Source organism: Tyto alba, unplaced genomic scaffold (assembly GCF_018691265.1).
Source record: "Tyto alba isolate M040663 unplaced genomic scaffold, T.alba_DEE_v4.0 Super-Scaffold_42, whole genome shotgun sequence".
NCBI classification, from domain to species: Eukaryota; Metazoa; Chordata; class Aves; order Strigiformes; family Tytonidae; genus Tyto; species Tyto alba.
The window spans coordinates 3,177,982-3,190,589 of record NW_024881318.1 but is presented as its reverse complement, the minus strand read 5'-3'; the positions used below and the strand labels follow the sequence as shown (position 1 = coordinate 3,190,589).

The window sequence follows — 12,608 nt, the reverse complement described above, 5'->3', positions numbered from 1 at the left end:
AAGCATCTGAGGTGCGCCTCTGCCCCTCCGCGCCGCGCGCTCCTCCCGTGCTCGCTGGCGCGGGCGGAAGCCCCGTCACGGGGAGCACCACCGCCTTAGCGCTGCGAGAACGGGGGGGTTTGGGCAGGGGTTGCCCCCTTTGTGGCCTCGCCAGCGGCGCAGCGGGTGCGGGCCCGCGGCCGGTGTCCCACCCAGGCGGGGGTCTGGCCTTCCGCCGCCCGCTCTGAGGGGGAGGTCGTGCGCCGGGACTCACGGCTTCTGATAACTCCAGCTGGTCACGAGGATTTTCTCATGAACCCGAAACAATAAACTGGCAGGAAAGGTTCTGCTGGCAGCTGCAGGCTCTCTCCAGCGAATGAACTTTTCCTTCTGTTTGCTGTCAAAAAAAATTAAGTAACTCCTTGCCTTTGTATAATGTTATATAACGACTGATGTAAAACAGAGGTCACAATGATACATATAAGCGTCATTGCCTAGCCAACAACTCTGAAAAATAGTTCAGTAATTTTCTTCGGTTTCAAGTTATAGGTTGATAAGCATCTGCATCCTGTGTCTTTCGTGTAAAAAGTGGATTAGTCACTGTCTCGGAGGTTGGGGGGGGGGGGGGGGAAGATCAGACTTGAGCAGGAATTAGCAACTTAAACGGGCAAGCTTGTGGATTGGATAGCCCTTTTTATTTTAGTGAGAAAGAGGTTCTTGAAACAGACGTTGTTATAATGAGCAATGTGAAAGATAAGGGACTGGAAATTCAATACATGATAAAGCAGGAAAAAGGCTCACGTGGCTCGTGACGTGCCTTTATCCGGAAGCAGGAAACCCCACAGTGAGAATGCCTGAGTATGAGAAATGTGGAGGCCTGCAAGACAAAATCTTTTCACTGAACAAAAATGTCCTAAATGCTAAATATGAATATACTAAACACCCCACTCCCCAATAATTTTTCTTATAAATGTACATGTGTAATCAAGTGTTTTATACGGATTCGGTTTTACAAGAACCTTAGTACTGGTAGAGATGACCATGTCTGCGCTGTGAGTAGCTGAGGAAGAAATTTCTTCAAACTGGCAGAGCAAGGCTAGAGCTAAGGATTTTCCAGTTCCTCTCTAAACTACAGGCAAACAGATTTTGCTGGTTCAGCTGCCTTTAAGGCTGGGTTTGCTTTTTAGTCCTGAAAACTTGGTCTGGGTGGAAGTGAAGATTTTTAACATCAGCCTGGAACGTGCACAGTTCTTACAGCCTGGTTACCGTTGTGGCTGTAGCTGCAGCCAGGCTGCAGAGCATCTGGAAATACCCCATGAAATCAGTTATTCGGCGGCGAATGCGGCAGTTCTCGTGATTTCTAGATATGTTAAAATCAGATAAATGCGTGCTTTACTTAGCGATTGTCTACTTACGGAACGTATCAGATATCTCGGGCTCGGTACTCACATGTAAGTCACCTGTGTGTGTGTGTCTGTTGAGAACTACCCCGAGGGAACTTGGTGGCGTCGTCCCTCGGTCGCCGCCATCGGCACCAAGCCATGGTGGGGTTCCCTCCCCACCTCCGGCGCAGAGGAACGACCCTCTTCGCCACATGGGAGGGGAAACCGCATCCACGTCTGGCCGCAGTTCTGTTTCTAACCAACGAGAAGATTCTCCGTGTCTATGAGTTGTGTTTTTCTTGAACTAAAAGCTGTGTGAACAGATCTAGGAATAGGTATGTATTTTCTTCTGGGTAGCTGATATTTGAGTAGCTGTATTGAAGCAGGAGGTGAAAGGTGCTTGGTATTTGCAAATATTAAGGGTGAAATAGGTTAATTCTCTAAAAGCAGTGCATGCTACCAGGTTTTTCCAGTAGCTGCTAGGAAGAAGATTAATTGTCAGAATTCTGTAATGAAAAACTCTACTAGCTATATTTACTTAAATTAGGAAAAAATGCAGACGCCTTGGTGTAGATATTCTTTTTGTGTTGTTCTATAGGCGTATAGCACAGTGGTATGTGTTCATGCTTTGGGGATCACAGGACTTTATGCTATCTTCGTAGCAGAAACAGAATTCTTCTGATGTTATCATATAAAATATGAATTTTAATATTGAACTTAATGCTCTGCTATGAGAAATATGTAAACTTGGCTTTGGAGCAGCAGTATGCACTTCCTGGAATTCTGTGCATAGCGTGGTTATAAATAAGCAGCAGGTTATTTGGGAATCACTAGGGCTGATATCTGGTATCATAAACAGTATCTGGAAGAAATTGTTTTCCCTGACAGACAGTTCATTTTTGAAGAATGCAATATGCTTTATTTTGAAAATTCATAGCTTATTAATGAATACCAAGTATACATCAAGCACAGCTACCAGCTCACAGAGCAAACATGTGCAATACTATTTACATATTTTATACCTCATCTGTTGCCAAAATTTCATGCCTTTGACAGTTGAATACAACATTTCCAATCTAGATCAAGGTGCTAGAATTTATCATGTTTAGGCAAGATACTAAAATGATGGATAAGTGCAGGATTGTCAGTATATGATTTAAGTCTCTTTCAAATAAATTAATTTTAAGGGAATTTATCTTTTATTTGTGTGTGTGTCTGTAGCATTGGAAACAATATTTGCATTCATTTAAATACGCTTTGAAAAAAATCTTTATAAAAGTATTCCCTTCATTGTTCAAGCTCTTAATAAGCTACAAGAATCAGTGCTTTCTGCTTCATTGTTGTGTGTCATTAGCTTGTGTGCTGTGTAACAGCCCGGTTACAGGGGAGTGTTTGCTGGCGTGGCCGCAAGAGCAGAACCGCCCCGTTCAGTGACGGAAATGCTGGATTTTGTGAGTTGGCAAAGCCCAGGCTGCCGCGAGCAGGGCAGTGATTTCTCGCCTCGGCTGCCATGAGTGGGGCGGCGGTTTCCACGAGCGGGACTGATTTCCACGAGCGGGACTGATTTCCACGAGCGGGACTGATTTCCACGAGCGGGACTGATTTCCACGAGCGGGACTGATTTCCACGAGCGGGACTGATTTCCACGAGCGGGACTGATTTCCACGAGCGGGACTGATTTCCATGAGTGGGATAGTGGTTTCCACAAGCGGGACTGATTTCCACGAGCGGGACTGATTTCCACGAGCGGGACTGATTTCCACGAGCGGGACTGATTTCCACGAGCGGGACTGATTTCCACGAGCGGGACTGATTTCCATGAGTGGGATAGTGGTTTCCACGAGCGGGACTGATTTCCACGAGCGGGGCTGATTTCCACGAGCGGGGCTGATTTCCACGAGCAGGACTGATTTCCACAAGCAGGATTGATTTCCACGAGCGGGGCGGTGGTTTCCACGAGCGGGGCGGTGGTTTCCATGAGCGGGACTGATTTCCACGAGCGGGGCTGATTTCCACGAGCGGGACTGATTTCCACGAGCGGGACTGATTTCCACGAGCGGGACTGATTTCCACGAGCGGGACTGATTTCCACGAGCGGGACTGATTTCCACGAGCGGGACTGATTTCCACGAGCGGGACTGATTTCCATGAGTGGGATAGTGGTTTCCACAAGCGGGACTGATTTCCACGAGCGGGACTGATTTCCACGAGCGGGACTGATTTCCACGAGCGGGACTGATTTCCACGAGCGGGACTGATTTCCACGAGCGGGACTGATTTCCATGAGTGGGATAGTGGTTTCCACGAGCGGGACTGATTTCCACGAGCGGGGCTGATTTCCACGAGCGGGGCTGATTTCCACGAGCAGGACTGATTTCCACAAGCAGGATTGATTTCCACGAGCGGGGCGGTGGTTTCCACGAGCGGGGCGGTGGTTTCCATGAGCGGGACTGATTTCCACGAGCGGGGCTGATTTCCACGAGCGGGACTGATTTCCACGAGCGGGACTGATTTCCACGAGCGGGACTGATTTCCACGAGCGGGACTGATTTCCACGAGCGGGACTGATTTCCACGAGCGGGACTGATTTCCACGAGCGGGACTGATTTCCACGAGCGGGACTGATTTCCACGAGCGGGACTGATTTCCACGAGCGGGACTGATTTCCATGAGTGGGATAGTGGTTTCCACAAGCGGGACTGATTTCCACGAGCGGGACTGATTTCCACGAGCGGGACTGATTTCCACGAGCGGGACTGATTTCCACGAGCGGGACTGATTTCCACGAGCGGGACTGATTTCCATGAGTGGGATAGTGGTTTCCACGAGCGGGACTGATTTCCACGAGCGGGGCTGATTTCCACGAGCGGGGCTGATTTCCACGAGCAGGACTGATTTCCACAAGCAGGATTGATTTCCACGAGCGGGGCGGTGGTTTCCACGAGCGGGGCGGTGGTTTCCATGAGCGGGACTGATTTCCACGAGCGGGGCTGATTTCCACGAGCGGGACTGATTTCCACGAGCGGGACTGATTTCCACGAGCGGGACTGATTTCCACGAGCGGGACTGATTTCCACGAGCGGGGCTGATTTCCACGAGCGGGGCTGATTTCCACGAGCGGGGCTGATTTCCACGAGCGGGGCTGATTTCCACGAGCGGGGCGGTGGTTTCCACGAGCGGGGCGGTGATTTCCACGAGCGGGACTGATTTCCACGAGCAGGACTGATTTCCACGAGCGGGACTGATTTCCACGAGCGGGACTGATTTCCATGAGTGGGACAGTGGTTTCCACGAGCGGGACTGATTTCCACGAGCGGGGCTGATTTCCACGAGCGGGGCTGATTTCCACGAGCGGGACTGATTTCCACGAGCGGGGCTGATTTCCACGAGCGGGGCAGTGGTTTCCACGAGCGGGACTGATTTCCATGAGCGGGGCGGTGGTTTCCACGAGCGGGGCTGATTTCCACGAGCGGGGCTGATTTCCACGAGCGGGGCTGATTTCCACGAGCGGGGCTGATTTCCACGAGCGGGGCTGATTTCCACGAGCGGGGCTGATTTCCACGAGCGGGACTGATTTCCATGAGTGGGACAGTGGTTTCCACGAGCGGGGCTGATTTCCACGAGCGGGGCTGATTTCCACGAGCGGGACTGATTTCCACGAGCGGGACTGGTTTCCACGAGCGGGACTGATTTCCACGAGCAGGACTGATTTCCACGAGCGGGGCGGTGGTTTCCACGAGCAGGGCGGTGGTTTCCACGAGCGGGGCTGATTTCCACGAGCGGGGCTGATTTCCACGAGCGGGGCTGATTTCCACGAGCGGGACTGATTTCCACGAGCGGGGCTGATTTCCACGAGCGGGACTGATTTCCACGAGCGGGGCTGATTTCCACGAGCGGGGCTGATTTCCACGAGCGGGGCGGCGGTTTCTGGCGCCAGGTGCCCCCGTGCACTCCCCGGCAGCCCGCCCTCGCCGCCGTGTTCCGCTCGGGCCCGGTGGCCTGGCCGCCCGCTCCCGCTCTTGGCCGCTTGCCGGCTGCCCGCCATGCCGCCGCTGGCCCCCGGCGAGGGGCCTCTCCCCGTGACGCGGGTCGCTGGCGGTTTCGGGAGCGCGTGGCCGGGCTGTGGGGCTGCTTGTGGTGCGTCCGTGCTGCCCCGTTCCCCCGCTGCCCTCGCCACAGCCTTGGGGCCGGGCAGATAGCGCCCGGGCTCCTCGGGCAGAGCTTTCCGCCCGGCCTCCCCGTGGCAGGGATCTCTGCGTTCACTGGTCCAGCCCGTACCGGCCCCGTCTGGCCAGGGAGAGGCGAGCAGACGTGGCCCCGGGCTCCTTTTGTGCCCGTGGTGCTTTCGGGCCGATCCCCTCGTGACCGCTGTCCGTACGGCCGCGGCTCTGCGTTACCCCGCGCTTAGCGCAGCCGGGGCGTTTGGGTATTGAAGAAGTACCTGCATTTCAGATGACTTGTTTCAGGGCCAGCCGCGCCTTGGGCCAAGAGGTTTGCAAGGTGAAAGGTTTCCCCAGTTGCAGGTGGATTGGGAGAGAAATAATCACCGGTGGGAATTAAGAGTGCAGACACAGCAGGGTGACATCCTTCCTATCCCTCTTCCGTTCCCGCCTGTGAGGACCCTGTGTTCACCTCAGGAGAGCTTTCACAGCCCTGAGGGTCGGGGTTTGGTAGCCCCTGGGGGACGCAGAGCAGGAGATGGCTCCTCCTGGTTGAGGGGTCGGAGGAGCGACCCCCCGGTGCCCCGTCATGCAGCCGTGGCTTCCCTGGGGGCTCAGAAGCTGCCCGATTCCTCTGGGGTCTGGTTACACAAAAGAGGCTTGCGACTGTCTTCCCACAGCCTCTCCCTGCAACAAGAAATCACCCAGGGCTCCTCGGTGGTTTTGTGGGGTGTCTGGCTTGTTGGGTTCTTTGCCGTGTTTTGAATGGATTTCATCACAGGCAGGAAGGAATCTTAGGCTGAGTGGCTAGAACAGTGAATTGCTGTTATAAATGAGCAAATAATGATCGTAATCAACGAGTCAATTCGATTAGCTGTGGAGCTGACTTTCAACATGTCCACATCACTACCACGTGGGCAACCTCATACAGCTCTGAAGATACTCTCCTGAGATATTGTCCGAAGCGATACTGTGCACATCCAGCTAGGTTAAGTACAAACATGTCTCTGGAAATATGTCAGGAAGGCGAACTGTTTATAATGGAGAAATTAGAATATTTATCTGGTTTCTGCACAGCTGCTTCTGAATATTGTTGGTCCAGTCACTACTCTTTTACTTGCAGCACTTGAGAGCGCCTGGGCCTGGCATTGCAGGGCAGTTAAGAGACAGAAAGGAATCTCTCCGTGCAGTGCCTGACTATACTGTCTGTGCTTTATACTGATTTGATTTCTGGGTTGCCCTCTATTACTTACCATCAGGGAAGATCAACTGATCCATGTGTATGAGATTCAAACGGGGAGATTGCCTGCATTTTTGGTTTGCACGGGGATCTTTTGAAGTTGGATGGATAGTTACAGCCACATTTTAAAGAAAAATCACCCCTGAGATTTAGATTAATTGACAGTAAAAGGTGCCAGTGCAACTCTGCTCTTCAGGTGATGCTGTTAATCATAAAAATCGTTCAATGCTGAAGCAGTTTTAAGGTGTCCCTAAGTGATAAAGATAACACCTGAGCGGTGCTTTAAGGTTATAATTTACTGAAAGCAATCACAGTCCATTCAGTACGCAGATATTTTCAGGTAGAAATGTTGTATCTAGTGTAATTGAATAGAGAGATTAAACAGACATTATTGTTTGATGAAAAAATTGATGAGAGCTATTTCTCTTTACGCTTTATTGAGCTGTAAAGTGAGCGATAACAGTACACATTTTCCCTCTCAATTTCCCTTTAACCTTAGTTTGTCCCCCTCTGCTAATATTTCATGCTCCTTTTCTTCTGTCTGTCCTTGTAAGTGGATTGCTAGAAACGCACTGAGATATCTTGTGTGAATTTTTGTGTTCTTTACAGTGGTAGGTATGAGTGGGTGAATAGCACACTGCATGCAGTCCCGTCTGAGCATCTTCAGGAATCACTCGAGTATCGCCAAGATCAGATATCTGACCTTCTAGCCCTTGAAGGGCTCACTTTATCCTGTCATCTTCATAGTTGTAAAATGGGTACGGAATGTAGTTGATGGAATTATGAATAATGGTTCAGATACCCGCTAGTAAAGGTACAGTTAGATGGAGACCAGGTCATGCTGTCAGCTTTTCGGTGGTTACCTCCATGGGAGATGCTGCCTTTGGCTTGCTCCCTCGAAGAGGTGGTGGTGATGGAGGAGATAGTGAAGAAAATGCAGGAAAGTAGTGGTTATCACTTCTGTATGGACGTAAGTGTGTGTAAGTGAATTAGTGGTGGCGCTGTGTAGCCCACGTGTTGGTGTAACCACATCGGCAGGCTTCACTTGAAGCAGCCTATGAATGGTCCAGGCTTCCAGGGGGGACTACGGGATTACCCGAAAGGCTGCTTGAAAGGCTCTGTAACTGCTCCTCACAAAGTACGCGTTCTGATTCCATGGAACAGCATTCTTGAAAAAAATAAAACAGTACTAATACTTTGGTTTCTGTTTGTTAAAGTGATAAAATTCTTATTTGGGGGAAAAATGTTTACAATTCGTGCAGCCCTGTCTTTGCTGTTTGGATGTTGGGTTCCCCTCCCTTCCCTGTCAGCCGTGCTTATGAGGTGTTCCTTAAAAGAAGGTGTGGGGGAAGGCATCAGCGTTTGAGGAACATTTCAGTGACACGGTTTCACTCTGCTTTTTAATGCATGTGGAGACTAATAAATGGAAAGAGTAGATTATTACTTTGCTTTTTTAATTATGTGTAGGTTGTCAGAGGAAACAGCATTTAATCAGTACTTAACATACATACTGTGGACTAAGAAGCCATTTTGGACTGTCACAGAAAATCCTCTGCTGAAATGGATAAATTATAACAACAGATAATGTGCAACAATACAGGGGTAGAAACCAGTAATTGCTAAAATAATGGTACTCAACCATCTTTAGTTTTGTTTCATTGTGACTGGATTGATGTTTATAATTTTTGCTCTTTTGATGTAAAATGACTCCTTTTTCTGCCTTTTCTTTTCTGTTTGACAGACTAGAGACGACTTCCTGGGTCAAGTGGATGTTCCACTTAGTCACCTTCCGGTAAGCAGTGCTTTTGTCTCCACAGGCTCTTTTATGTCATTACCAGATGTGAAGACCCCTGATGTTATGTAGAATTTATTTCCAGAAGTAGTCCAGTTAAATTTTCTTAAAGCAAGCATTCCCAGCATAGCAGTAGAGGCTTAAAGAAAAATGTTAGGGACAACGAAGCCCCACTGTGCACAGAAATTGGGAGAAATGGTTCCCTTTGCAGGGACAAGAAGACAGTTGTTCTCTGGCATCTTAATGAATTTCCCGATATCCAAGTGTCGCTTCTCATTCTTTCTTAAAATCCTTTTTAGAGTCAGTTCACGAATAACATGTGGCCCGTAGAGTGGTTGTTTCTCACCTGGCCATTGGGGATTATTGTCCTATTAATCTTCTGGCTTCTTCCTTTTTATGATTTCTCTTACAGTTGAAACAGTTGTATTCTCCCTTAGCAAACTCCCCTTCCTCCAGAACTTTTTTTAAAACATTGGAAAAAACAACATTTTTGGGGTCCTATTCATCTGTCTGATTTTTTATCTAAATAATACGTTGCTAAGGTTATGGGATAATAGTTCTGTCTGGGAAAGTGGATGGTACATTGTGATGTTACTTCAAGCCTTGTAAAGCTAATAGCCATAGACTGAAACCAGAGAAACTGCTGAACCAGCATGACAGGATCTTAAGAAGTTACAAAAATTCAGTTCTTCTGGAAATGTTATAAGATTGCTGATCTTCGTAACAAATTTGAGTAAAATTATTGGGTTTATCACTGATTGAAAGTAAACTTATCTGAAGGACTTCTAAGTAATAATGGAGATACTAATGTGCGCAACAACACATACAGCAACATTCATTAGACGTTATTACTAATTATGATTCTACAAGCTGAGATATTGTCAGAGTGTACATTATAGCTTTTAATATGCATATGTATAACTTGAAATGTCTGTATGTGTATAAGTACATTTTTCTCTGCAAGAGGCATGTAAGTCCCTATCGCCCTTCCTATGTAATAGGAAAGTATTTATTTTGGATATTTTCCCAGTTGTAAAGAGCTTAAATACATTATATGCAAAGAAATATAAATCAAATAACTTAGAAAAGCTGATACTTGGAGCGGTTTCTTCGATTTTTTTCAAAAGTTGGAGTTTGAATACCGAGGTTCGTGACTGCCTTTAGCGCCATTTATTTACAGGTGTTTTCTGAAACCCCAAACGTACCATCGCACAGGTCCCTCAGTGCGTTTCACGCGGACAGGCAGAGCCGCCCGCTTCTCCTCCCCTCCTGCCAGCCCTCGCCAGGAGAGGAGAGGGGGAAGGTGCGCTGGCAGGGTTCGCTGGGCTGCGGCTTCGCAGCCAGGTCGGTGGGTCCCGCCGCCGCTGTGCCCTGGGAGCGCAGGCCCGTGCCCGCTGCTGGAGGCAGTGCGCTGGCCCGGGCAGGCCCTGCCCTTTATGCACACCCCCGTGTTGCCGCTTCCATTAGCCTGGGTCCAGCGCTCTCGTGGTGGCCCCCGCGCAGCTGGTGAGTGTGGGACGCTTTGCGTTGTGACTCAGCCCGTTTCCTCGGGCGGGTGCAAACGGCTGCACTGGCTTTGGGGCAGGAGGAGTCGCCGGCGGGGAGGCGCTGCAGGCGGCACCGCTGCGGGATGGCGGACGCGCTCGCGACGCCGTCGGCCACGCGCGGGGCGGCTGGCAGGGGTGACGGCGGGGCGTTCTGCCGCTGTGCGCCAGACCCGCGTGGGGAGGGATGCGCGGCTCCAGTCAGGGAAGCCTTCTGTGCGAAAAACCAGCTGGTATCCGTAAGCCCGATTCAGGTTCATTTTGACAGATTTGCTTCAGCAGATGCGTGGAAAGCCAAAAGGCTGCAGGAACTATGTGGCATATTCATTATTTTAGCTAAAATTGAACTCTTCGCCAGCAGTTAGAGTTCTAATAGCAGATAATTAAAAGTAATTGACACGGAGTTTGAGTCATTCCATTGTCAGCAATCAGATATTTCAGGTGTTTGATTTGAGCGTGGTAATGTTTTCTCTATTTTTGTTTTTTAATAAATGGAGGGATTCTGAGTGTAAAGCTGGTTCTGTAATTCTGTAAAGCTCCAGTTGTCTGGTTTCCTCCTGGCAACCAGGATTCTGCATGGTCTTCACGCAGAAAGCAAAATTACAGCCTAAATTAAGTGAAATTTCTATTTACTATATAATCAAGGGTGGGGTTCTCGTTTAATTGTGCGAGCGTAGAATTGACATAGCGCTGGCTGGCTGTAAGTTATGATGTGAAACTCTGTCTTCAGGTTTTGATAGGCTGCGCATCTAATCTGTTCACCAAAGGATGATGCTCAGCACTGAGACTAGTGAATATTGTCCTAAATGTAATTACAGTCCAGTAAAGACAGCAGCAGAATTGTTACCAATTCCAGTGAGCTCCAGCTTTCCCTGCCAGACTTCTTTGGCTGGAAGAGTGTGAGGGAGAGGTCCCTGCCTCTGCTTTCAGTTGATGGGCCCCTCAGCAAATCTGTTCCTACTGGAAATTTCTGAAAACGCTGAAGACGTGCTGGGTTGGAGATTCTGTAGGGATGCGGTAGTGAAAACCACAAATAACTTAAAATGAAGATTTTTTTGAAATGACATTGGTGATGTTGGGTATTTCATGAGGAATTATTTTACACAGAGCCTGCCCCCAAAGGAGGTGAAGTGGTAGAACAATGAGGGTCCATGTGCCATTCTAGTTGCACGAAGCTTGAAGTTAACCTGGGCTCTTCCCACAGCAGATAACCATTGCATAGGAAATTTAGTTTACACCATGCTACATATATGTCTAGAGTACTACCATCCCATGCTGCAAAAGCTTCAGTCAAAACTATTTTCAAAGCTAAATAAAAATGAATTCTTTATTTCATGGGCAGATTTGCTTCAGTTTCAGTTTTTCAGTATTGCTGTATGGTCTTTCTTTTATTTCCCTTAGCAGACAAAAATCCAAAATTAACTTTGCAGAAAATGTTTGTGCCAAAAAAGCACTTCTTTTGTCTTTTTGTATTCATGTTATACTTTACCCTGTTGAATTCAGTTACTGATGAAAGAACTGAAGTTGGAAGGTCACAGGGTGCAAAAAGTATGAAACACTGCAATTGTTTTTAAACTTCTTTGTAAATAGTAAAAAATACACTTTGTACTTCACAGGGTCTTCTAGTGAATTTACATATATACAGATATATGCATATAGTTATACAATGATTGTTTTATGCTTGGTAGAAGTGTTTTCTGGTATTATATAATGTTTTGGATGCCTAACATTGTCTTGATGTAGTTCATATTTTTAGAATGTTGTACATGTTAATCTTACTTCCATGAACTTGGAGGGGATTTTTTTGTATTTGAAAAGGTGAAAATGAGAATGGTGGAAGTTACTGAAAATGTTTACGCTTATAAGGTGTCGATTTTAGCACGACTGTTGCTATTTGTGCCTGAATTTGGCATCTTGCTATTGATGGATGTTATTGTAGGAGGAAGATGGTTTTCTAATGATTTTCACAGTAAATGCTTATTTAGACATGTCTCTTGCGGTTGATCTTTGAGTCATAACACTGTTGTCGTTGGCTTATAAACTATAATAGTTGAAAAATATGATGGAACGATCAGAAATGTATTCTGATGAAAAAATGCATCATTTCGTTCTCATATGAGCTGTACTGTGTAATGTCTTGTGTAATATTCTTTTATCCGTACTTGCGTTTATATTTCCATTTACATGTATCCATACACAGAGACATTATCTAAGTAGCCTGTATATAACTAGAGAAAGTCCGTCAGTGTTAAGCTACTTGTATCTTACAAACAATGTGCTATGAAATATAAAATGAGGAGGGACATACTATTGCAGTCAGGTAGTATTTTAAAGTTCCTTTTTAGTAAACATCATTTTTAATAATTAAAAATCATCATCACGATTTGAGGTAGAGCTTATAGACATGTCACGCACTTTCTGTGAGCTGCTTTGAGGAATTAGCAGCTCTTTGTTTTCCTCCACATTCTGTGGGAAGAGACCAGCTGTCCTCTCACTGGGGGACTGGGGTAG

At 47.6% G+C, this 12,608-nt stretch overlaps 1 protein-coding gene across 1 annotated transcript in view; it reads left to right on the top strand.

Moving 5' to 3' along the window:
* The window catches only part of NEDD4L (NEDD4 like E3 ubiquitin protein ligase), a 185,540-nt gene that overhangs the window by 115,721 nt on the left and 57,211 nt on the right, over positions 1–12,608 (top strand). Inside the window, 1 exon segment of the mRNA XM_042804482.1 lies at positions 8,503–8,553. Coding sequence (XP_042660416.1) covers positions 8,503–8,553 — 51 coding nt within the window.